The following is a 27,032-nucleotide window of genomic DNA, read 5'->3' on the forward strand; positions in this document are numbered from 1 at the left end:
TCAGTTAATCTAAAACCAGTACATGTAACACTCACATACGCACGGCTCACAGCGCCGAGTCTTTCTCCACAGGCAGAGGTTGTCCAGCTGTTTTCAGGATTTTAAAACTTGCTTCAAAAGTTGAGATTGAAGTTTGAGCTCTTAAAACAACCGCGAGGTTCTTTTCTTTTAACCTTTGTGTTCCTCTAAAACGTATGTTTTGAAAAGTCTTATTTATTTGCTGAATTCAGTTTTTTTTATATAGTGCCAAATGAGAACAACAGTCATCTCAAGGTTTATATTGTAAGGTAAAGTTTTTATGAGCAAGCACTTGGCAACAGTGGGAAAGAAAAACTCCCTTTTAACAGGAAGAAACCTCTGGCAGCACCAGGCTCGGGGAGCCGTGACCAGTTGGGGTTGATGAGAGGGAGACGGGACAAAAGACGTGCTGTGGAAGCCACATCTGTTTCTGTTTATAACTTTAAAACTCAATGACTATCTTGGAACTTTATTGAACTACGTCCAGGTTTCTCAATGTTGCTCTGAGATTCAAAGAAGCAGGTCATTGCTTCCAGCATCCTCTCTGTCTCCATTTTTAGTTTCCTGTCGTCTCTCTAATACCGATTCGCAGATAAAGGTAAATTGCGCATTAATGTGAAGGGTTTCACTCCAGGAAACAGCTGCAAAAGAAAAGTTTGTGTTGCTGCCCGTCTGTTTAACCTTGGACAGCTTCTATGTACAATAGAGATACCGTGAGATAAATGATGGGTGTGGTGAGTAGTGTTTTCTTTACACCTGTAACCCAATGCTGTAGCCACACACAGCAGGGATGTTACAGCATCCTGGAGTGCACCTGTGCAACCATGTGGCAGAACAAGAAGTTAAACTTCTTTTTTTAACAGCTCCATGACTGCATGACCAAAACGATGATGGATTTATTCAGAAAAACTTAATTTTTCAACCCAACACAGCCATATTTGACAAAATCCAAACTGTGAATTAGGGAGTAAATAACAGCAACAAAGAGTCAACACTCATGTTAATGAATCTATTTTATAAAATATCAACAGCAGCTCTACAAAATGTTATGCAACAGAAATAAAGCGTAACAGTTTCACATCCGATTATGTTACAGTAGTAGAGGACACAGTGGGTCCTGGTACATTTTTTTATTAAACTAAATCTCACTCTGCTCAGATGGCAGGTTCTTTGTCCCGACCCTTTCAAACTGCAGAAAACTGTATTTGTAAAAGGATCATAAGTGGAGTCTTTTCAGTCCCAGGCTGAGGGTGGCGTGATCAGTGCTGCATGTTTGTGTTCTCCGTCAGCGTGTGAGTGAGCTCCGGATCCCAGTTTGCCAACAGGTCGCTGAAGTCTGGCTGAGCGCTGTCGAGGGTGTGCATGTCGTGCTGCGCTGGGACGTTATAGTGCATGTGCGCGTTCTCGTCCGTGCGTGTGAGGTCCTGCGAAGGCGAGGCGCCGGTCCTGTGTGCGATGTCAAGCGTGTTACTCAGAGTGACCAGAGGGCAGCTGTGGATCGGCTCGGTCCAGAAACTGAGAGGCAGGTGCCGTTTGATCATCGGTTGGCCTCGGCCCTTGCTCGGGGCCCTGAGGTCAAACAGTTCAGCCAGGGGCCCCAGCCCACTGCTGTTGCCTTTTGCAGCCGCGGCTCTCTGCTCTTCAGGACAGGCCCTGAAGCTGTTCTCCTGCATCTCAGGACTTCCTCTCGCTATTCTCATCAGGTCGTCATAGTAACGCAGACGCCCACTGGTGGTGATGGAGATGGAGTCGCTGTAGATGTCGCACGCCTCTCGGTCACCGGAGCAGCGACCGAAATAGCGCTGCACATCGCGACTGATGACGTCGGCGAACCTCAGCAGCTGCTTGGTCACATCCAGAGCATGGTGAGCGGGGTTTAAGAAAACCTCCTCCAAACCTTCTTCCTCTTCCTCCTGAGCCTCAGATTCTTCGTCCTCCTCGTCTTCATCTGCCTGTCTCTCTTCTTCGTCTTCTCTCTCCTCTGGCTTCTCTGGCAGCGTCTTCTCGTAGGCACCGTCCTTACACGGAGAATGCTGAAAAATCATGGGGAAGTAGGCCGGAGTCGGAGCCTGGATGAGAAAGTTCCTGATGACACCTGCAGCCATGTCGGCTTCTAATCCTGGTGAGATGAATGAAGAAAGAGGGACAGTAAGAACTTGATTGGGAATAACAAAAAAAGGATAAAACGCTTATATTGAGTTTCCTTACCTTACCTAGCTGCCAGGTTTAGTGTCTGTCCAAGAATAAAGGTCTGGCCTGGGTCACTGATGGATTTGCTCGATGTGCCCTCCAGGACCGGCCCTGTATATATACCTCCGCACACGCCAGTAGGCGTGTGTGTGACTGGCGTCGGATGAGGCAGCTTCCAGGACAAATATTTGCGCGCGGGATTGGTCAAACACACATTGTTTACTTTATCACTGGGCAACCGGGGAGGGGGGCCGAAGCTAATGGACCCTCTGCTAGGGGATGATGGAGATTTGTTATCCAGACGCGGACACAAACACATCATTGCCTTTTTCCGTCCCTGTTATCAGGCTAGTTAAAGGATAAAAGAGCATGAAATCAAATCACATGCTGTTTTGACTTTTAAAGGGGAACACTTTGAACCCCCATCAGCCCACCACATGCCCCCTACGACAGCAGGCTAACACACAGGCTGGCCAGACACACTCTCCCTAACGAACGACACAGTGTAATATTCTTTAAAGCACCCAAGTAACGCGCCATCGGCCGCTGGTTGACTTGGAGGGTAAAACAGAGAAAATCAGAGTGCCCTCAAGGAATAAACTGATAAGCAGGTTAGCTGTTAGCATCTCATGGTATAAAACCACTCAACCAATTAAAGCTGACAGGGAGGAGATACTTTATCATTTATTGTCAATATACAAAAACTACAAACTCTACGGTGTTGCACCATCTTTCTATGATTTACAACTTCCCTGGTTTGTGTCGGGATTTGGCCTCCTGAGCTTATTCATTCAAAAAGATTTTAAAATAGATATTCAGATACCAGATGTCATATCACATAGTTTTAAAGTAACGTTTTAAAGACCTGCACCACCAATTGTGAAGTCCATAAAATGCCGTTCAGCCTCTCGGTTTGACATAGACCTAAAATAATGGCCACAAAGACAAAAGTAGGTTTGTTTTCAGTGCTGTTTTTCCAAAAAGCTACCAACATAAACCCATGTGCTTTTCTAACTTAAAACTTAACTCATGCATCATTAGTTCCCCAGACATGGATTAAGGCTAGTCTTGGACTAAAAGCTTTAATCAGTGGAGATTGTTACTGATTATTGACTTAGGCTTAGTCTGTGTCTATGAACCAGGCTGGTACTGCTTCAGAACAAGACTCCTTTAAAAACACAAAGAGAAAAACAAAGACAACAAAAATTACGTTTTGCAATATGCTCTAAGTTGGTACTTACAGATAAAGTTTAAACTGAAACTTGAATTTTTGAAATCAAAAAGGAAATACACTCTTCACAGAAAACTGCACAATAATTGCAGTTGTCTCACAGATTAAGGCCAATTTGACCTGGTTTGCACTGTAACATTGTATATACGTGTCTTGCTTCTGTTTATATGTGCATGTAGAGCATTATTTAATGTGTGTGTGTGTGTGTGTTATCAGGACACCCTGACTCCCCTGGTCTGCCTGTCATCAGTATCCAGGCTTCTGTGTTGATTTTAGGGCTAAAGATCAATAGCAGCAATATGTCAGCTCTCAAGAGGCTGACAAAGAATTACACACGCTTTTAGGCACACAAGCACATAGACACGCAAAACAAACACAGTAACTTTGTGATTTGTCTAACATGTTATATTCATTATAAAAAGCACACATGCAAACTAAAGATTTTAGACCACTTTCTATGACATACATACAATAGATGTTTGTACAAGATAAATGGCAATTATCGTCAGTTGTCATTCTTTAATATTTAGTTATGATAAATAAAAATGAAGTCATCATAAAATCTTTACTTGCTTATACGTATGGCCTTTGGTAACAAACTCAAAAGCTACAGGTGTTCATGTAAAAAGGAAATTTAAAGAAGTTCAGTAGTAATGTTTTTAAAAAGTTATTATTTTTCCATTTTTAATTAATAGATGTTAGAAACATGCAAACCTTTGATAAAACGGTGAATTAAGAATGACTGGGACGTGATGTCATATCCTGTCCACTGTTTCTCCTCTGTGCACCCCGTTTTACCTGTGTTATTTTAAAATTAACTAAATAAAATAAAAAAATATTATACATATCTTTGCTGTTAATTGAAGGGAGAAAATTAACAGAATGGAATAATTTAAAAAATGTGATTACATTTTAATAAAAGTTCTTTTTAATCTCAAAGACATGAATTAAAATTACATCAAATATCAAAATAAATCTTTTTCTTTGAAAATACTTGTTTATCACACTCTGAAAACTATATTTGAGCAAAGTCAGGGACATTTTTCCCTTTCATATTTACAAAAATATAAGACTGACTGTACATTGAACACTTAGACACAGAGATGAGATTGTCCTATAACAGGGAGGAGAATTTGGGCAAAATTGTTATAGAATAATGTTGTGGGCTTTGTGAGTTTGTTTCTGTAACAGTTTAATAAATCGTCTTTCAGATAAAATCAAAAAATCATTGAAAATCTGCCTCTTTTTGTTTTTAAAACTTTACTACCTTCAAACTGAATAGTAGGAATGACCTGTATAAAACAATTATGACCAGTAAAAGACTACTGACTATCTCACTTTACTTATTATGTAAACCTACATGTGTATATCCATGTATGTACATGGTTTGTGTGCATACATTCATATAGAAAATAAATCTACTGTTATAAAATATAGAGAAAAGCATATTTGCAGGAAGAATTTACATTTCATTTCAAACACAATTGGCACAATAACTGGATGAAATTAAATCAGAGGATTTCAGAAATGCAAATGCAGGTATTTTTTTAAACTGCAACATTATAAGTATACAATCTCCTGTCCTGTAAATTAAAAGGAATTAAATTGAAGTGAGTCAGCTGAGAAAATGGAATTATTAAAAAAGATTTACTAAATTACATTCGACTTAAAAAAAATTAGATCATAACTTTTCATATTAATTTTGTTAAAATAAGATACTAAAAGATAAAAGTAGTATGTTACACTGTATTCATAGCATAAAATCACTGACATTGTAGCACTCAGAAAACATAATTTGAATGTACACTCATTTTAATATTTCTAACTATAAATGCTTTTATAGATTGTTTGTATCGTCAATTTCAGGTGTTTCGATCGCTGTTCTCAGACTTTGCCAGAACGCTGGGATCTGATCTTCATCATCAGGCCACTCCAGGTACGTCCTGGAGTTCATCACTTTCCGCAGCCTGATGAACTTTTTGGGGATGTTATTTTTGTCAATGGGCTCCAGTAGAATCAGCACAACTGCGTCATCGTTTTGATCAAACAATCTAAAATGGGTGTAGTCAAGCTCGTACTTGCACCACTCGCTTCTGACAAAGTTCTGGGAGAGGACGAAGAGCGTTCTGTGACTCTTCTCTATAGCGTCCATGATGTTGTCTACGATCCATCCTCCGGGAACAAAGTCTCTCTTGTGGAGGCAGAGTCGGAGGGGCGGTTCCGACTGCTCCAGGGCCGGGATCAGATGCGCCTCCACCCAGCCGGAGTCCATTTCACTGTAGGACACAAAGGCATCGTACTGGAGCACTCCCTTCTTCAACTTTGGCTTTCTCTTTGCTTTTAGCCATGCCCAGGTCATCTTCATGTACCACACAACGCTGAACTTATAACACAGACCTGCAATGAGCACACACAGCACCAGGATGCCTAAGCAGAGCAAAGAAATCGCTAAAGCTGTGTGGCACTCAAACACTGACAGCTTCACGTCTGACACTCTCTCCCCCCTCACTGCATCGGGAGAGTCACAGATGTAAGACTTTAAGTCATGTCTAACTACAGTTTTGTGGTTCATCAAGTCATTTGTCACGAAACCTACAAAGTCACATGAACAGACGTAAGGGTTGCCAGCAGCTTCCAGGACCCTCAGGCTCTGGTAATCATGCAGGTTTTTACTGCTGAATTTGGCCAAGTTGTTGTCTTGAATGGAGAGAACTGCGAGGCTGACATATAAATGCCCATCTGGGAGATTTCCAAGCTTGTTGCCAGAGATGTACAGCTCTTTGAGAAGCGGCAACTCAATGTTAAAGACAGTCAGTTTATTTCTGGATAAATCAAGGATCTGTAGGCTCTGTGGTAGGCAGGATGTCACCTCAGGAAGAGAAGTTGACGAAAGGTTTAAGAACTTGAGACTTGCTGGCCAGGAACAAGTCGAAGGCATGCTGTCAAATGAGTTTCTACTCATGTCGAGGTTTTCCAGCTTTTCTAGTCTAGTGAAGAGTTTGCTGTTGATTAAAAACAAACGATTTCTGCTGATGTTGAGTGTGTGGAGATTTAGAAGGACATCCTCCTTTCCATAACACATCATTTCCACATGTGCCAAATCTCCGATTATGTTGTCACTGATGTCCAAAACCTCCAGGTTTGTGAAATGAATAATGGATTGACAAGGAATGGCAAACAACATAGTGTTTATCATAGATGTCCTTCTTACTGGTTTCATCATACTGTTTAAGAAATTCAGGGCAGGAAATCTGTAGAATGAATGAATATCAATGTTTTTGAAGACGATGACATCCAAGCTGTTTAGGCTTATGTGATGCAGACGGACTTCCTCTTCATTTTTGAAGATGTGAGAATCTTCAATGGCAAAAAAAGTCAGATCAGAGCCCGACAAAATATTCACAAGTTGTACACAAGCTGACACAGACATGTTCACATTTTTGAAACTAAGACCTGTAGCACCACGCTCGATGGCCACGTGAAGTGGGAACATTTGCAAACTTTTGTTAAACTGTGTGTCAGTGAATGTCACTGTTGTGTTTGGATGAACAACGTCTAACAATATAGCTCGTACTACTGCTAAATCTCTGTGAAATACTCCACTGAGTCTAAGTGTTACATGGCTAATGGGTCCAATTTGTCTCAGACTCCCTCTGTTAAACACTTGCAGATGATTTCCTTCAAAAACAAGTTCCTCAAGACCAAAAAGGCCAGAAAAATCCCTTTTACTGACAGACTGAAGGAAAGGTCCTCCAAAATGGAGGGTCTTCAAGCTCCTCAGTGGCAGGAAAAGGTTTCCCTGACCAAGTGTTGAATATTTGTTTCCCAAAAGATTCAAGTAGTGGAGAGAAGTCAGGTTCTGAAACCAACCAGAAGACAAAGTCTCCAACTGGTTTGAGGACAAGTCCAGTTTCTCCAAATGAGTCAGTGGGTGAAATGCGTCTTCATGGATGGTTTTGATCCTGTTGTTATTCATGAACAAAGCCCTCAAAGCGGCATATGAAAGAAAGTCATCTTTCATTATCGTCTCCAGTGCGTTTAAAGAGAGATCGAGCTCAGTGATGAGTTTTGAAGCGGCTGCAGGGACTTCTCGAAGGTTTTGGCTCGAGCAGTCGCAGGATGTTTGTTCACAGTGGTGACACTGTTGACTGGTGAGCGACGAGCACTGAGATACTAACAGGACAAACACGAGAAACTTCATGACTTTTTCTCCTGAGTGCCTGCAAAACACAAACACAAAATCAAACTCAGAGCTTTTCTTTCAGGTGGGGAAATTACAGTTTGACCCACTGGCAGCAGTCGAGTGATCATTAAGAAAGACGCGTCTGCAGAAAAGACATCAGGGACCACAAACGTCTGAACCAAATTCACACAAACACAAATTCTTACTTTTCAGAGGAATAAAAGAACAGTATTATATACGCGTATGCCAGTAAATCATCACAATAACACAATGTACACAATATAATCTACAATCTTTAAATAATTGTCTAATAGTTGACACTTGACTTGCTTTTCATAGTGTGGAATTTGTCTTGATTGTTATAGAGTTCAGAATGTTTCACTGAAGTAGGAAAATCATGTGTGTCTTTAATTGCATATAAACAAAGAATTTAAAAATGGAATTGGAAAATGTTCTTGAAAATGCATTCAAATTTAATGTTACTGATGTTATATTTAGTTTTTCAACATATCATTAAAACATAATAAATTCTCTGGTCAAAAAAACAAGCTTAACAGCTTTATGCCTGCACAGAACAAAATAATGAGAAAATACCTTCATAAATGTCCCGTCTTGGTCACAGTTGAAATGTCTTACACTTCTTCTGAACGTTCAGAACAACTTCTGAAGTGTCCTGTGCCACTTCTATTGGTTGTGGCTTAACTATTTCCCCATGTCTGGCATACATCCTGCCATATTAGGAAGTGGTGATACAGAAACAGAGTGGCAGTTTGTCTGCAGGGCTTTGGGATAAGAATAGGATAAATGGTTTCTCTGGTTTTACTGTTCAGTTGTCTGTAGAAAGCTTCCTCTATATGTTATTTGAATAAAATACATGTGCCTTCAAACGCCCAACAAAAATGTTTTTTGTTAAATATTCAAAAAGTAAAGCAAAAAAAAAGAAAAGGTGCATTTAAGTTTAAATCCTAAAAGATTAATTCCATGCCGTGTGAGAATGGGTGTGTACGCTATTGAAGAGTGTGTCTGCACTTGTTTTGTCTGACTGGAGGAAAAAACAAAACAAGAAACTCCCTCCGTTGAACGGTTACAGTTATTTGACGGTCGCATTTGTGCTGCAATTAGCTGCTTTCAGTTTGTGACGTTAGCTGAGTGAATGCTGACCCCAGCCTAGCAGTCAAGCTTTGCACTTCAACAGGTAGCAAAAGCAGGGATGAGCAGTCACACTGCAGGCTCCTTTTCTGCCTGTTTGTGTGTCTAAAGTAGAATCACTCAAAAGTGTCTTTGTGCTGGTTTTCATCTTTTCTTTGTGCTGTGAGCTTTGTTTTCACACCTAAATACTGAGAGAAAGATCATATGTTTGCCGTCATTAGCGCAGGGATTTGTGTTGGTGTGTAGGACTGCAACCTCGAGATTTATAATGTTAAATGCTCATTATGAGACAGTGTGGTTGAGGTTATTTTACAGAGTAACATGAAAGTAATGTAATGAGTAGAATAACTAATTACTTTCTCCTGGGAGTTATTAAGCAATGTACTTTATTACTCTGGCGGAGGTGCGGTCTATGGCTTCACTGCAGGGGAAACCAAATATCAACTCTGTTAATTATAATAAAAAGCTTTGTACGAGCATGCTGTGTCATGATAGGCTGTGTGGCAGGCAGGAAAAAAGGACCTGAAATGCAGGACTCTCAAAGACGGGACTGGAACTCAAAATGCAGCTTTACTGCTGGAAAAATCTCCTCATAAATAAAACTCACAAAAATAACACAAAGCTCTGAACAGAGAAACTAAACAGGAGTACAAGACAAACACACAGCTTACTGAGGGTAGGAAACATTAACGACGCAACAGAGAACAAAGGAAAACACAGGGCTTATATACACAGTGGAGTAATCAGGGAATAGGAAACAGGAGGGAGACACAGCTGGGAGAAATTAGGGCTAATGAGACAGGGGGAAGTAAACCTGAATACACTGACATAGGACTGAGACTAACAAAATAAAACAGGAAACGAGAAACAAATCACAAAGACGCAAACTTGACACTGAACTAAACCTAGAAGAATAATCAAAACAGCACAGCTAAAGAATCAAACCATAAATCATAATACAGAAAAATACCAAAACACAAGAAACTGAAAATGCCGTGACATGTTGAGTGTGTTAGGTAGTGACTGGGGTGGCTATTGTTACTTTTTAAGAAAAGTCTGGTGTATAATATGTGTAATAATTACTTTTTTGAGTAACAACCCCAACATTGATCACAACAAAAGAGGAAATATATGCAGCATGCAATTCATTTGCATTACTGTAATGCCTGTGATACGCTGCTTAGCATGTTAAAGTGATGGTGGTCACTCTTGAAGTGGAGCCAATGAGAATGCGATGAAGGTCCATACGAGAATCGATAAGAAATTGAATCGATAATTGATGTTAATAATGGAATTGGAATCGCTAAATTCTGTGATTCAGCTAAATCAGCTAAATTGAGAACATATATTCTGCCACCTGGCTGGCCTGCAGGGTTGCTCCACCTATGCCCAGCCAGCCCCCAGGACTGCTCTACCTCGGCTGCTAAGATTCCCTCACAGGTGGCATAATCCACCCATCTTTGTCTCCCTTTGGTGCTGGATTTTCCTTCATGGAAAAAAAAAGACAAAACACTCGTTCTTAACTTTTGTTTTGACTGTGAAAGTGTACGCAGGGACCAAGTATGCTTTACCTCTCCTCACAACTGCTTTTGAACTGCTTCAAGGTGAGACTATCTTTACTAAACTGGAAGTCTGTAACACTTATCATCACCTGGTCAGAATTAAGGTAGGAGACGAATGGAGAACAACATTCAACACCCTTTTGGACATTTTGAGTATCTGGTTATGCCAATTTGTTTGACCAATGCCCCTGCAGTGTTTCAGGCCCCGATCAACGATGTGCTACGAGATTTCAATAAGCACTTTGTGTTTGTGTATCTAGATGATATCCTGATCTTCTCTAAGTCTCTCCAGGAGCACTAGAAACATGTGCGTCTGGTCCTCCAGCTCCTCTCGAAAAACTGTTCCTATATGACAGGAGAAAAATGTGTTTCTGTTAGTGCTGTCAGCGTTAATCTTGTTTAAATTATGTTAATGCCATAACCGCATTAATGCGGTAAATCTCCGTTAGCAAGTTAACGGAGATTCACCCCGTGCGTGGGGCTGCGCGGCGTCAACGCGTTAGAACCGCGATAATTCGCTAACGGAGATTTGCTGCGTTAAAGCGGTTATGGCATTAACATCATTTTAACGGGATTAATGCTGACAGCACTCGTTTCTGTGTCTCTTTTGGGATTCATTGTGGGAAGAGAGCAACTGCAAGCAGACCCTGTAAAAGTAAAGGCCGTGGTCGACTGGCCCGTACCCTCAGACAGGAGACATCTGAAAAGGTTTCTGGGTTTTACAAGCTTCTATTAGAGGTTTATTCGTGGTTTCAATGGAGTTGCGTCGCTACTAATCAGTTTAACCTCTCACAAGCACCCTTTTCAGTGGAACTCTGCAGACAGATTCAGACAGCTCTCCACTACATCCACATTCTCACTCAACCTGACTGAAGTAAACAGTTCCTAGTGGAAGAGGACACCTCAGATTCAGGTGTGGGAGCAGTCCTCACCCAACAAGACATGGAAATATTCGTCCATGTGGTTTTTTTCCCCCTCATTACCTCTCGCCTGCAGAGACAAACTACAACTTTGGAGGTTTCATAGTCTGGACCAATCACAAGACTCTCGCATATACTAATGGACAGACTGAGCATGCTAACAAAGAGGTGGAAGTTGCTTTGGTGCATCATCTCTTCTAGGAAATTAAAGAGGAGTAGAAAACAAAAAAAAGGAAAAAACTGAGCAATTCCAGACAGGATAATATTTTCTTTTAAACAAAATTTAATACAGATGGATAAGTGAGTACTTTATTGCACCAACCCAAATTGTGTACAAAGAGCTAAACTTTTTATTCAGTCATCAAATTCCTTTTTTAGCACATTTATATGGCGAGTCAAACAGGAGGACTTTCAAATATTTTTAGAATTGCAAATTCAGATTAACAAAATCTCCAAAATTACTGTTTTAATGGTTAATTGTAGGGATTAATTGAAGAAAGTAAATATTAAAAAAAAATTATATAAATTTTATTATATTTGCTTATAATAATACCTGCTTTCAGAGTAAAGTTGGGGACATTTTAGCTTTTAGAAAATGTCAATATAAAAGTGAGTGTATATTCAAAATGTGAAATATAAGTGCTTTTATAGATTGTTTGTATCGTCAATTTCAGGTGTTTCGATCGCTGTTCTCAGACTTTGCCAGAACGCTGGGATCTGATCTTCATCATCAGGCCACTCCAGGTACGTCCTGGAGTTCATCACTTTCCGCAGCCTGATGAACTTTTTGGGGATGTTATTTTTGTCAATGGGCTCCAGTAGAATCAGCACAACTGCGTCATCGTTTTGATCAAACAATCTAAAATGGGTGTAGTCAAGCTCGTACTTGCACCACTCGCTTCTGACAAAGTTCTGGGAGAGGACGAAGAGCGTTCTGTGACTCTTCTCTATAGCGTCCATGATGTTGTCTACGATCCATCCTCCGGGAACAAAGTCTCTCTTGTGGAGGCAGAGTCGGAGGGGCGGTTCCGACTGCTCCAGGGCCGGGATCAGATGCGCCTCCACCCAGCCGGAGTCCATTTCACTGTAGGACACAAAGGCATCGTACTGGAGCACTCCCTTCTTCAACTTTGGCTTTCTCTTTGCTTTTAGCCATGCCCAGGTCATCTTCATGTACCACACAACGCTGAACTTATAACACAAACCTGCAATGAGCACACACAGCACCAGGATGCCTAAGCAGAGCAAAGAAATCGCTAAAGCTGTGTGGCACTCAAACACTGACAGCTTCACGTCTGACACTCTCTCCCCCCTCACTGCATCGGGAGAGTCACAGATGTAAGACTTTAAGTCATGTCTAACTACAGTTTTGTGGTTCATCAAGTCATTTGTCACGAAACCTACAAAGTCACATGAACAGACGTAAGGGTTGCCAGCAGCTTCCAGGACCCTCAGGCTCTGGTAATCATGCAGGTTTTTACTGCTGAATTTGGCCAAGTTGTTGTCTTGAATGGAGAGAACTGCGAGGCTGACATATAAATGCCCATCTGGGAGATTTCCAAGCTTGTTGCCAGAGATGTACAGCTCTTTGAGAAGCGGCAACTCAATGCTAAAGACAGTCAGTTTATTTCTGGATAAATCAAGGATCTGTAGGCTCTGTGGTAGGCAGGATGTCACCTCAGGAAGAGAAGTTGACGAAAGGTTTAAGAACTTGAGACTTGCTGGCCAGGAACAAGTCGAAGGCATGCTGTCAAATGAGTTTCTACTCATGTCGAGGTTTTCCAGCTTTTCTAGTCTAGTGAAGAGTTTGCTGTTGATTAAAAACAAACGATTTCTGCTGATGTTGAGTGTGTGGAGATTTAGAAGGACATCCTCCTTTCCATAACACATCATTTCCATAAATGCACGATCTGTGACTGTGTTGTCACTGATGTCCAAAAACTCCAGGTTTGTGAAATGAATAGTGGATTGGCAGGGAATGACAAACACCTTGGAGTTTATCACAGATGCCCTTCTTACTACAGTCAGCATATTTTGCATAAAACTGAGTTCAGGAACACGGTAGAACCAAACAATATCAATGTTTCTGAGAAAAATGACCTCCAAGCCTTTCAGGTTTATGTCAACAAGAAAGACTTCCTCTTCATCTTCAAAGAACTGAGAATCTTCAATGGCAAAAAAAGTCAGATCAGAGCCCGACAAAATATTCACAAGTTGTACACAAGCTGACACAGACATGTTCACATTTTTAAAACTAAGACCTGTAGCACCACGCTCGATGGCCACGTGAAGTGGGAACATTTGCAAACTATTTTCAAACTGTGTGTCAGTGAATGTCACTGTTGTGTTTGGATGAACAACGTCTAACAATATAGCTCGTACTACTGCTAAATCTCTGTGAAATACTCCATTGAGACTAAGTGTTACATGGCTAATGGGTCCAATTTGTCTCAGACTCCCTCTGTTAAACACTTGCAGATGATTTCCTTCAAAAACAAGTTCCTCAAGACCAAAAAGGCCAGAAAAATCCCTTTTACTGACAGACTGAAGGAAAGGTCCTCCAAAATGGAGGGTCTTCAAGCTCCTCAGTGGCAGGAAAAGGTTTCCCTGACCAAGTGTTGAATATTTGTTTCCCAAAAGATTCAAGTAGTGGAGAGAAGTCAGGTTCTGAAACCAACCAGAAGACAAAGTCTCCAACTGGTTTGAGGACAAGTCCAGTTTCTCCAAATGAGTCAGTGGGTGAAATGCGTCTTCATGGATGGTTTTGATCCTGTTGTTATTCACGAACAAAGCCCTCAAAGCGGCATATGAAAGAAAGTCATCTTTCATTATCGTCTCCAGTGCGTTTAAAGAGAGATCGAGCTCAGTGATGAGTTTTGAAGCGGCTGCAGGGACTTCTCGAAGGTTTTGGCTCGAGCAGTCGCAGGATGTTTGTTCACAGTGGTGACACTGTTGACTGGTGAGCGCCGAGCACTGAGATACTAACAGGACAAACACGAGAAACTTCATGACTTTTTCTCCTGAGTGCCTGCAAAACACAAACAAACACAAACAAACACAAAATCAAACTCAGAGCTTTTCTTTCAGGTGCTGGTGTGACACAGTGTAATAATGAAACAGCCATGCTAACAGCTTTGGAGCACAGCTGGAGGCTTCGTGCTAATGTCATAAAGTAATGTGGTGGGGAAATGTCATATCAGGCTTGTTTTCAACACTTTAAGAAGTGGTGGAATATGAGATTCACATCATACATGTGTTCTGTTGACATCTGTAGCACTCTGTGATGCTGTCATATCAAAATCTCTGAGGAATGTTTACAGTCTCTACAAAATCTTTAATCTGTGCATTTAAAAAAGAAAAGAAAATAATGGAATTGGTAAATATTCTTGAAAATGAATTTAATCTTAAGTTTTTTTTGATATTTTTATTTGTTTGTCATTGCATCGTTTAAACTTATTTAGAGGTGGCAAAAGTACAGACTTTCTTTACTTAAGTAGAAGTACTGATACAGGTGTTAAAACATACTCCAGTAAAAGTTAAAGTACTGAAGCAACGTTTTTACTCAAAAGTGAAAATGCACAGTAAAACTAAAAAGTAGCTCCTTTAAGGACAATTCTACGAGCCATTTTCTTTGTTTTGCTATATTAATATATTTAAAAAATAATATGAATACATGAGCATACAAATGTTATTCAAATCTAAATTGTAATTGTAGTGGATGTACTCAGCTTGAATCTGTTATCTAGGACAGACGCAGTGAAAATAACTATTTTCTGTTCCCTACATTGTAGAGGCTGACTTTGCTTCCACACCTAAACAGTAAAGTGAGCACAGTCAAGGGTTACAGTGGGATTCAGCAGATGGGGGAACACTAAGATCTGTGTAGTTGATCAGCACAGGGAAAAGAATCACAACTCACAATAATTTCTAATATGAGCTTCGGAGAAGTTTCTTTATATACAGGCTGTGATCAGCAGCCCTTCTGCTCTTTGTGGAGTCACACAAGTGAATTCAACAAGATGTCAACAGATGTTTCACAGATGTCTTTGCTTAGCTCCATTTCCTACACTGACACTATACACTTTATACCTATTTTAATACTAGACGGTTGATATAAAGTCAGAATTCAATGAATGTATCTAAGCATAATCAGCTTAAATGCAAATTGATCTCTGCGACACTAGATTTGCAGTTTATCAAGCGTCACTGAGTCCTTACCTTTAAACCTAACCTCTCCTGTCCTGTCCTCTTACATCTTTCTCCATCTCTGAGTGAAGTTTGCTCTTTTTCTTTTCTCTGCCTGTAAAATACAGCAGCTGGACCTTTAGCTAGCAACACACAGTGAGACAAACTGAACACAGACAGTTTGTGTGTTTGCTGATGTTTGTTGAACTGATAGAAATGTTGCACTTCTGCCACTTAAAAAAAACCCTCGTTCCCCTTTTTCTTCCTCGCTAGCTATTTTTTGACTTCGTTACTTCCCACCTCTTAAATTAACTGATCTAAAAACAGGTTTAATCGGGTTTAGAAGAGAAATGAAGAAAAATAACTCAATAAATCTTGCTGTGTTCCTCACAGGTGAAATGTCCCGTCCTCCTTCTGCACAGCCAGGATATTGACTGCTTTGTAAGGGCCCTCCACTACTTCTGTTTGCCTAAATTATGTCTTCATGCCTCACACTGGTCCATATTCAGAAGTAGAGACAGAGAAATAGAGTGACAGTTTCCCTGCAGGGATTAGAGATAAGAAGAACAGAAGCTAGGTCTTAGTTTCTCTGGTGTCTCATTTCTTTCATATATTTTGTCGAGCATTTGAATAAAATGTGTTTATGTTCAAGTGCACAAGAAAAATGACAATTGTTAAATATTCAAAAAACATAAAGGGAAGAAAAAGACAAAAGGTGCAGTTAGGCTTAGGTCATAAAGACTTGACTCCATCCTGTGTGAGAATGAGCCTGAAAGAGTGTGACTGTAGCACTTGTTCATTGTGTTAGATTGAGGGACTAAAGTTAAATAAACCGCAAGTAATCCAAAATTAATCTGTGTCAGCGCCAGCTTTCAGCCAACCTCAGCCCTCCTGTGATCAAATAAAGAAAATGAATTTTATAATCACACTAACAATCAGCATTCATTGTTGTTTGTTAGTGTTTGTTCACTTGCTGAAGCTTTAAAAATAGTTCTGTAACAGTAATATCAATATGGACTTGGGAAGTTGCTTACTTTGACCAAGATTGCAACATTTTAAGAGCAAAGAATCTGACACGTGTCAGCATTTAGACAACGGGAAATTCAAGTTCTACTTTTTTTCTGCATGATGGGAAAGTTTTAATGTGGACTTCCACAAAAATTTGTTGTGGTCAGTAAAAGCAGAGCACTGCTGCGGAAAGATGCTGTTAGGGAAATACAGCTTCATCCACAAAAACTGCTTATTAACCTTTATAACGGTTTGACTGAACTGCACTTAAACTCTGCTGCTATGTTTTAGGTGTGGTACGTCTTTCCAGATGTGCAAGATGTCAATTCCATATGCATTGATGCATCCACATAGCGTCAGAGATGCAGAGTTTTGCACTGGGAATAATAAGAAGCTGGATAGTCTCTCATCTTCAGTGGAGAGGGCAGAGGATCCAAGTTTTTCAAAAAGAATTGCAAATGTTGTTTTGTCTTACGTCAGAAGTTTTCCAATTTGCCTCAGTTCATATTAATTAAAAATAAAAACAAAATAATGGTTTGTGGCATTTGCAGATCACTGCATTCTGCTTATATTTACATTTTACATGCTTTTCAGCTACTGGAGACAAACTGAAGGCAGAGACTCACAACCAGTAAGCAGCTGACGGTAGCTTGCACCAAAGGCGAAGCAGAGCAAATGGTGATGTCAACGTGTTCTACCCTTCCAGCAATCACTGACTGAAAACTTTCATACAAGTATTAAAAACAATCTTTATTATAACAAAAATTATATTTTTTTCCAATTTCTTTTGAAAATGGGCAATTTGGATAAAAATGACTGTAAGTGATACTTTTATTCAAGCCTTGAATTAAAGCTGAAACTCTACGCTTGCCTTATTTGATTTTAAATCCATTGCGGTGGTGCACAGAGGCAAAATTACAACACAAAATGTGTCATTGCCCAAAGATCTTGTGCAACTGATTATATAATCACTTTTGTTTGAGTTTTTCACATATACATAAATTGTGTCAGTTACAGGTTTTGGTACTTATGATAACTTTGAAACATTCCAGTGAACAAAAACAAAAAGATCATTTTGCCTTTTTTAAATCTTTATTGTATATAAAACCATTATGACCTGTAATAGACCACTCACTTGCCTCTCGTTAGTTTTTATGTCAACCTCCACTAGAGTACACGCATTCATGGAGGGAAAGAAAACTTCAAAAGAAAGAAAAGAACAATTCCTGAAACATTCAAACTAAATTAGCACAATACTGAAAGATATATGAGTAATATGCAGCTCCAACCCAAATTATGTACAAAGAGCTAAGCATTTTTTAGCACATTTATATGACAAGTTAAGAGAAAGATTTTAAAAGGATTTCAGAAATACAAGGGCAAGTTTTAAAAGATTCTAAAATGATCCATATGCACCCTTCTGTACTTTGTTTTTACTGTCAAATGAAGGGAATTCTTGAGAAAATTGAGTTTTTAAAAAAGATTGACCAAATTACATTCAAAATACGCCATGCTGTCTTTGATAATACTCTTAAAATATCATACTACAATATAATAATCTTAAAATATATTTGTAGCATAAAGTCCCTGACATTGTAGCGCTTAGAAAATGTAAATTATGTGTTTGTACAATCAAAATTGTAAGTATAAACCCTTTTATAGATTGTCTTTATTATCAATTTCAGATGTTTTCATCGCTGTTCTCAGACTTTGCCAGAACGCTGGAATGTGATCTTCGTCGTGAGGCGACTCCAGGTACGTCCTAGAGTTCATCGCTTTCCGCAACCTGATTTTGACAAAGTTCTGTCAGAACGGCAGTTCCGGCTGCTCGACTGCTGGCATCACATTTGCCTCCACCCAGATCACCTTCGTTTAACCCCACAACGCTGAACTTATAACACAGACCTGCAATGAGCACACACAGCACCAGGATGCCTAAGCAGAGCAAAGAAATCGCTAAAGCTGTGTGGCACTCAAACACTGACAGCTTCACGTCTGACACTCTCTCCCCCCTCACTGCATCGGGAGAGTCACAGATGTAAGACTTTAAGTCATGTCTAACTACAGTTTTGTGGTTCATCAAGTCATTTGTCACGAAACCTACAAAGTCACATGAACAGACGTAAGGGTTGCCAGCAGCTTCCAGGACCCTCAGGCTCTGGTAATCATGCAGGTTTTTACTGCTGAATTTGGCCAAGTTGTTGTCTTGAATGGAGAGAACTGCGAGGCTGACATATAAATGCCCATCTGGGAGATTTCCAAGCTTGTTGCCAGAGATGTACAGCTCTTTGAGAAGCGGCAACTCAATGCTAAAGACAGTCAGTTTATTTCTGGATAAATCAAGGATCTGTAGGCTCTGTGGTAGGCAGGATGTCACCTCAGGAAGAGAAGTTGACGAAAGGTTTAAGAACTTGAGACTTGCTGGCCAGGAACAAGTCGAAGGCATGCTGTCAAATGAGTTTCTACTCATGTCGAGGTTTTCCAGCTTTTCTAGTCTAGTGAAGAGTTTGCTGTTGATTGAAGACAAAATATTTTTGCTGATGTTGAGTGTGCGGAGATTTAGAAGGACACCAATGCCATAACACATCATTTCCATAAGTGTCAAATCTCCGATTATGTTGTCACTGATGTCCAAAAACTCCAAATCTGAGAAATGAATAGTGGATTGGCAGGGAATGACAAACAACATAGTGTTTATCATAGATGCCCTTCTTACTACAGTCAGTATATTTTGCATGAAATGGAGTTCAGGAACACGGTAGAACACGTTAATATCAATGTTTTTGAAGACGATGACATCCAAGCTGGTCAGGTTTATGTGATGCAGACGGACTTCCTCTTCATTTTTGAAGATGTGAGAATCTTCAATGGCAAAAAAAGTCAGATCAGAGCCTGAAAAAATATTCACAAGTTGTACACAAGCTGACACAGACATGTTCACATTTTTAAAACTAAGACCTGTAGCACCACGCTCGATGGCCACGTGAAGTGGGAACATTTGCAAACTATTGTTAAACTGTGTGTCAGTGAATGTCACTGTTGTGTTTGGATGAACAACGTCTAACAATATAGCTCGTACTACTGCTAAATCTCTGTGAAATACTCCACTGAGACTAAGTGTTACATGGCTAATGGGTCCAATTTGTCTCAGACTCCCTCTGTTAAACACTTGCAGATGATTTCCTTCAAAAACAAGTTCCTCAAGACCAAAAAGGCCAGAAAAATCCCTTTTACTGACAGACTGAAGGAAAGGTCCTCCAAAATGGAGGGTCTTCAAGCTCCTCAGTGGCAGGAAAAGGTTTCCCTGACCAAGTGTTGAATATTTGTTTCCCAAAAGATTCAAGTAGTGGAGAGAAGTCAGGTTCTGAAACCAACCAGAAGACAAAGTCTCCAACTGGTTTGAGGACAAGTCCAGTTTCTCCAAATGAGTCAGTGGGTGAAATGCGTCTTCATGGATGGTTTTGATCCTGTTGTTATTCACGAACAAAGCCCTCAAAGCGGCATATGAAAGAAAGTCATCTTTCATTATCGTCTCCAGTGCGTTTAAAGAGAGATCGAGCTCAGTGATGAGTTTTGAAGCGGCTGCAGGGACTTCTCGAAGGTTTTGGCTCGAGCAGTCGCAGGATGTTTGTTCACAGTGGTGACACTGTTGACTGGTGAGCGCCGAGCACTGAGATACTAACAGGACAAACACGAGAAACTTCATGACTTTTTCTCCTGAGTGCCTGCAAAACACAAACAAACACAAAATCAAACTCAGAGCTTTTCTTTCAGGTGCTGGTGTGACACAATGTAATAATGAAACAGCCATGCTAACAGCTTTGGAGCACAGCTGGAGGCTTCGTGCTAATGTCATAAAGTAATGTGGTGGGGAAATTACAGTTTGACTGTTTGACTGATCATCAAATAAACTCTAATGCTAATGCGTGGACTAATTTTAGCAGACATCCTAAACAAGCACAGAACACACACACACACCCACACACACACACCACAGCATTAAAATGTGTTAAATAAATGATCTAAAAACAGGTTTTACCAGCTTTAGCCCTGCACAGAAGAAAAAATGAAGAAAAAAAAAACTTCGGTAAAAATTCGCTGTCTTACTCACAGATGAAATGTCACGTCCTCCTCCTGCACAGTCAGGACACTGACTGATGTGAAAGTGTCCTTTACCACTTCTCTTATTTGTGGCTCGATTATTTCCTTATCTCATACATTCATCCTGTCACATTAGAAGGGGAGATCCAGAAATAAAGCAACAGACATCTGAGTACAGTGAACTTACTGCCATGTTTAAGAAACCAGGTTCAGATGATTTGAGCTTTGTGCCATTTTGCATTATCCTGCTGGAAGCAGCCATTGAAAATGGGTACGCTGTGATTAACGATGCTTGATGTACTAATGGGCCCAAAGTGCGGCAAGAATTCTTTTACATTTCATTTCAGACTTTTTGTTTTTAATTCAGTTTAACTTTAGTTGCCAGAGTGGGGTTTGTCGTTTTAGCTTCGTCTTTATTGTTTGAAAATGTTTCGTTTTTAATAACTTTAATGTTATTTGTAGTTAGTTTGTTTGGAGGGTATATGTGAGAGGTAAGATTTAGGAAATCAGTGCAGACATTACAGTTGAAACACAAAAGTTGTCGAAATTTGATGACTCACAGTCTTAGAGATTCGGAGTCTCAATAAACACCTTCATCGCTGCCTCATCAGGTGAGTTAGGCTACGTCCACACTAGCTCCGCGTCCACACTAGCGTTTTCAGTCGTTTTCAGAGTTCTGCGTCCACGTTGAAACGGCCCAAAGCACCTACGTTCCAGTCCTGCGCATGCGTCACATGACTAAAATGCGTCATCGTTTTAGGAAGTCTGCGTTTTAGAGTGTCCACACTGCGACGGGGCAGCTCCGTTTTGAAATGCATGCGTTTCAAACGCTGCGTTTTTCCTTGAGGACAACGCCGTCTCAGTGTGGACGGGAGGCCAAAAAGGAGAGAAAATGATGCGTTTTCAAACGAAGTAGCCTAAGCTTTCCAAGTTCACAAAGGTTTTTCACCTAGTCTATTTTTCTTTGGTGGTTTTTTTTTTTTTTAAAGTTTTGATTATTTATAACACCCCTGCCTCTAACCCCTGGCATCAGGGGTCAAGACATTTTCATCCAGAGAACTGAACTGACTGAGTAGTTTCTGTTTTTCGGACCATTCTCTGTCAATCCTAGAGATTTTTCCTCCAGTCTGATGCTCACTGTGAACCTGAGTCTTGTCCATGTCTGTATGTGTAAATGCATTTAGTTGTTGCCATATGATTGGCTGCATTGAGCTGTATGTGAACAGAAAAGGAATGTGTATCATTACCGTGATAATATAAACGTTATATTCATTATACTTTAGGCTGCCTTTGTCAGCTTGTGCGTGCCACATTATAACCAGCGTATGAATTTATGTGTGTGATGGTCAGTGCCACAATGCTGAGTTTATAGTATCATACATTTCCACGTAGGTCTAAATGGAAGATTGGATACAGATTGGGCTGTTTTTCATAAAAAACACCTGATAAAGTTAAATAAAGCACAGGTAATCCACCTGAAATGGGGTAAATCTATGTCAGCGCCTTCTTTTAACCAACGCCGGACAGGTTTCAGGCCTCCTGTGATAAAATAAAGAAACTGAATTTTATAATCACACTAACAAACAGCATTGTTGTTTGGCGAAAGGTGATACTGGCTATGATAAAAGAATTAAATAAAATGTAATTTAAGTGTCACCAAATATAAATGGGGACATACAATATTTGTGTATTTGGCAATGACTTACTGAAGTTTTAAAAATAGTTATGAGAATTAGAGAACGGGAAGTCACGTTCCTTTTATTTATTTTTTTTAATATGTTGACTTCCACAAAAAAGTTGTTGTGCTCAGTAAGATTACAGCAGCAAAGATGCCGTTCTCCAGGCCCGCTGAGGTTACTCTAACTGTATTACGTGTTTGTGCATGTCCATGTTTGGTGTTAGATTGTTTATTTTGTTTAGTTTTGTTAATATTTCTAGTATAGTGGATTAAACATCTCCCTAACATCTGTATAAATTATATTTAGAAATATATTTAGAAATACAATGCACTTTTTCAGATTTTAAGGTATATGCACACACAGGCACACGACTTTAGATCCTCCTAATATCCATGTAGTCTGAGGGATCTCAGATGTCTGCATACACCTAGCAGTTGGATCATATCGAGGTCGAATCATAAATCATAAAATGGGTCAAACACATTTTTGATTTGATTTTTCCTGGGTGTTTGATTTATGTGGTCTTTTTAGTTTCACAAAAACCTGACCTTTGACCTTGAGGATCAAAATCATCAATACACAAACTCATCCTCGATATTTGGTAGAAGAATCTGTGGTAAGGTTTGAAAATCCTACATCACCTCATTTGAGTTCGCAAAGTTGGGTGCCTGTGCTCACCAACATCCACTGGCCAGGTGGGTTGATGACAATTCCACCCCACACCCACAAATCTGCCCAAGCTAACGTGGAGCTGCCTGCTATGGTGACTTGCTGTAAAAAAAGGAAGCAGCCAAAAGTTGGTTTTAGTTAAAATATTTTCTGCGTTTAAGAATCAAAACGGCTCAGCTGAGTAAAACTCATTATTTGTAGCCAGGGGCAGAAAAGTGATTCAAATGATTGAGAGTAAAAAGGAAGCTGACACTTTCCAGACTTTATCAAAGGTGTGAGCATCACAGCAGAGGCCTTTGTGTCAAAGTAGCTGAAGATAAAACACAGAAAAACATGAAGGTGATTTTCCTGGCCTGGGGTTTTATAAAAATATTCTGCAGTAGATCAAAAACGAAATAAAGTCATTAATCAACATATGAACATTATCTGATGCTGCTGACGTGAAGCAGAGCAAAGTTACAGAGGTTTGATTAGAAACACGGCAAAGCGTTTTGCAATTTTGCATAATTTTAAGTTTAAATTTGTTCAGTATTGAACAGCAGAAATTAGGCTTTCTTTTCGGAAGTAAGTAAAAGGAAAGAAAACAACGGCTGACAGCGCTGTAAACAATGATAGACTTGTGCGTAACAAGCAAGCGAATAATGCAGAAAACAGATTTTTAGACTGGAAACTGTTCTTGAAGTATACAGAGAGAGAGAGAGAGAAAGAGAGAGAGAGCTGTGCATGAAGTGTGATTTTTATTGTGGTGGAAGCAAAACAGCAAAAGTCAGAGGGAGTCCATGACGATGTTTATGTGAAGCGTAGTTTGGATCTCCTTTTGCTGCTGGTTCGGTCAATATTGTTTGGAGAGAGATGAAACTAACAGCTTTGGAATCAGCGCAAAAAGGGCCTAAACACAAAGCGCGGACCCGCCGAAACATCAGAATCAGCGAGCTGTCGGCTTTCAGCCCCGACCGTGTCCGTGCCGTCGGGTGAGAAAGGCGACATCTCACTGATTCTGATCCGCGGGTCCGCGCTTTGTGTTTACGTCTTTGTGCAGAATCCGTGTTCCTGCTCTCATTTACTGTTTTAGCTGGTTGGTGGTTCTTGAAATTTTGTGAGGTTTAACCTGAGATTCTGGCGTTTTGGGCAAAATAAATTAATATTAAAAAAATCAATTCGGGATTTTAATGAATCGATATCACCTTATCCAAGCTAGAATCAATTTTAATCGATAAATTGATCATCAAAACCCACCCTTAATTGAAAGTCACAGGAAAGTAAAGATAAATAAATAAGGAAAATCAAGTAAACAAGTCAATTAAAAAACAAGACGCATGAAGTTAAAGTACAAAACTTTTTTTTTTTAATTTTCTATGATCAAAACTGCAAAACAGCTAGAAAAATATACAACAAGTGCTTAACCTTTCACAACATATAACATCTGAAAATGGGAACATAAAAGAAAAACAATATTCACATTTTCCCCATCAATGATAAAAGAACATTCTTTTTTTATTTCCTTTTCTTGACTTATAAGTTTCCAATTATAGTTAAGCTCTGCTGTATTTACTTGTTTTAAACATCTCCACAGTAGCCGGAGTCGTTGGAGAGCTGCGAGTTGGAGCTGCGGTTGGATGAAGAGTTCCATATGTCCAAGTTCATGTGCGGGCCGAAAGGGTTGAAGCTGGAGTACTGCAGCGGTCCGCAGGCCCCCACTGGCTCCCGAGTAAAGGGGGAGTGAGGCGGGGTGATGGGGGACACCGGGGCCGATCGCTCGGGCTGGAAGTGGCTCGGGTAGGGCTCGATCTGGGGTGTCCAGATGGATCCAAACAGGCTGGACATGGGGGAGAGACTGCGGGTACCCGAGAAGTATGGCTGTGGGGGCGGAAGAGAGGAAAAACGTTGTCAGGAGGGGTCGACAGTTTCTGACCTCACCTTTCACTGCACTCTGATACCATCTGTTCCCCACAGTGACGACCTGGCTGCCGTTTGTCTCTCCTTTTCAGCAAAAACAAAATGACCTTTCCAGTTCAGCAAAGACGGCAACACTTCCCCTCATCTTTATGAGTTATGTGATAATCCTCTTCTCTTCTACACAGTCTTACAAATATACCTCAAAGAATTTGAGTAAGTTTCTCAGATCTAGCTGAAGTGTTACTGAACCAAAGTGAGTCACAGAAATGCTCAGATGTATACAATACTGTTAACATCTGTATAAACTCATTTGTCATTGATGCAGCAGATGTTTACGCACTGACACTTCAGTATATATCAATAAAGATGTGGTTTAACAACCATTAGAATCGTATCTGGATTTTTCCAAGGGTAGCTGCATAGGCAGAGGCCACCCAGTTATTTCGATCTATAAGCAGCCTGAAATATGAGTCACCACTCAGTTCAGGAAAGTGCTTTGAGGGTTACTTCTAATAGGTTTTCAAGGGGTAAAGAATTAATGTTTCCTTTTCTTTTTGTAGCCAACTCTTCCCAACCCGCTTCACAGGCCGGGCCTGACAAATAAATAGCTGTGCAGGATGCTGGATTAAAAGAAACAACAACAAAAGGCCAAAAGACTTCGTGTTAATCGTGTTGCTCATTTCTGCCACACAGACTGGACTGGTGGAAATAAACCAGCTGCTGTAGCAGCATGCCTCTTTTTCTTCTTTTAACTCTCTGGTGTCCTATCCAGGGTATTTGACTCCACACATCTATATAACAGAGCAATACCCCCGCCCTATTTTTACCCTCGGTAAAGATGTACGTGACGCAGTCTCCTGTACTCTTCTGTCTTCAAGATGAACTTCCCTTTCTCTTATCCAGCCTGTTAGCTTGCATGTGAGCCTGTCTGTTTAGACTGGTTTATGGGAAACATGTATGTTCCTCTGTAGATCACAACTATGACTAAAACTTAACAAGAACCAAAAGAAAGATGTGAACTGGGTTTTAATTTGAAAGGAGCTAAATTTGTCGTCCGTCACTGTGTGTTCTTTTATGTCAGGATTAAATCAAAGCGTCACCCCCTCCGTGTTAGTGTAGCTACACGAAACAGAGGCTACAAACAGAAGAGAAGCTGATTCTATCCTAAATACAGTAACATACTCTTTAACCCAGATTCCCTGCTTCCTTATTTCTGCACAGAGCTGATTACTTTCTGAAAATGATCAGAAGTCAGAACACAGACGTCAGAGGTGTAATTACACTGATCCAATCGACACACATCCAGCTTACATCTCGAACAGGGACATCGAACTCGTCTTACACTGTAGGCCACATGTAGTGTGAATGTCAATGGGGGAAGATGGATCTTTATCAATAGGAAAAGCTGTAAAACATCAGAAAATACAGCTAAAAGCTCAAAATCTGTGCACTTTTCTAAAGCTGTCCAGTCGGCCGGCTTGAAGTCTTTGCTGGGTCGATTCTGATCCCCACGGCTTATGTTTGACACCACTGATCTAAGGTTCGAAGTTTAAACTGGAACCGCAACTGGGTTTTATCACCCATCACACATTTATTTAAAGAGTAATCTTGACAGATGTATCAGCATCTTAACCATCTCCAGCCTATCAGAGATAAAACAGTGTGTTTGTTTATACCTACAGTGCGACGATGCCTCTGCAGTACTGTAAGGCAAACTACACCACCCAGTTGTGCTAGAAAACTTCTCTGTGTTGCTTTATGTATCCAATTTACAGAAGTGCAACTGTGTATTTGCTTTAGGGGACTGAAACCCCTCATGTGTCATCTTTACATGGTTTATTTATAGGCCTCACGGCAGGTTTAGTTGCTGCAGTTCAGTTACTGCTGTAGTTGCAGTGGCTGCTCTGGTTGCAGAAGCTGCCATACCATCTTTGCTGTGCGTTCTGTTAGTATAACACTGCGAGTCACTCCCACCCCTTATAAACATGTAATCAGAATAATGTAAATATGAAAATATTATAGTGAGTAAACAAAAAGTAACTTTACATGGTGCAGAAAAAATGATAAATACTCTCTTTCTTTTTTTTTAAGAAAAAACTTCCAATCTGTTCCCCTCGACTGACTGCAGCTGAAGTCATTGATTTCAGGTAATTTTACTGTCATTTGTTTGCACCACCACGATGAATCATGAAGTAGTGTTTTGACTCTGGTTATTGAAACTAAAGAAATGTATTTAGAGAA

At 40.2% G+C, this 27,032-nt stretch overlaps 5 protein-coding genes across 5 annotated transcripts in view; all 5 read right to left on the reverse strand.

Moving 5' to 3' along the window:
• Positions 1–1,277: 1,277 nt before the first annotated feature.
• percc1 (proline and glutamate rich with coiled coil 1) lies at positions 1,278–2,123 on the reverse strand. Its single transcript, XM_085355752.1, has one exon. It carries the CDS (start codon positions 2,121–2,123, stop codon positions 1,278–1,280), a length of 846 nt encoding a protein of 281 aa, XP_085211878.1.
• Positions 2,124–5,276: 3,153 nt separating this feature from the next.
• Positions 5,277–7,640, reverse strand: LOC146630319 (toll-like receptor 2). The gene has a single exon (XM_085355753.1). It carries the CDS (start codon positions 7,638–7,640, stop codon positions 5,277–5,279), a length of 2,364 nt encoding a protein of 787 aa, XP_085211879.1.
• Positions 7,641–11,898: 4,258 nt separating this feature from the next.
• On the reverse strand, positions 11,899–14,262 carry LOC146630320 (toll-like receptor 2). Its single transcript, XM_085355754.1, has one exon. It carries the CDS (start codon positions 14,260–14,262, stop codon positions 11,899–11,901), a length of 2,364 nt encoding a protein of 787 aa, XP_085211880.1.
• A 3,946-nt stretch (positions 14,263–18,208) lies between these two features.
• LOC146630321 (toll-like receptor 2) lies at positions 18,209–20,615 on the reverse strand. The gene is made up of 3 exons (XM_085356565.1): positions 20,558–20,615; positions 19,928–20,171; positions 18,209–19,282 (listed from the first exon to the last, which is right to left on the reverse strand). The coding sequence occupies exons 2-3, from the start codon at positions 20,150–20,152 to the stop codon at positions 18,209–18,211; spliced, it is 1,299 nt and encodes a 432-aa protein (XP_085212691.1). The 5' UTR covers positions 20,153–20,171; positions 20,558–20,615.
• A 3,749-nt stretch (positions 20,616–24,364) lies between these two features.
• tmem131l (transmembrane 131 like) overlaps positions 24,365–27,032 on the reverse strand; it is a 31,217-nt gene continuing 28,549 nt past the window's right edge. The window contains exon 34 of the mRNA XM_085356844.1: positions 24,365–24,752. Within this exon, the coding sequence (XP_085212970.1) occupies positions 24,453–24,752 (300 nt within the window). The 3' untranslated portion in view covers positions 24,365–24,452. The remainder of the gene's footprint in view (positions 24,753–27,032) is intronic.

This window comes from Diplotaxodon limnothrissa, linkage group LG6 (assembly GCF_057381915.1).
Source record: "Diplotaxodon limnothrissa isolate DT_005_m linkage group LG6, D_limnothrissa_male_GT1.1, whole genome shotgun sequence".
NCBI lineage: Eukaryota > Metazoa > Chordata > Actinopteri > Cichliformes > Cichlidae > Diplotaxodon > Diplotaxodon limnothrissa.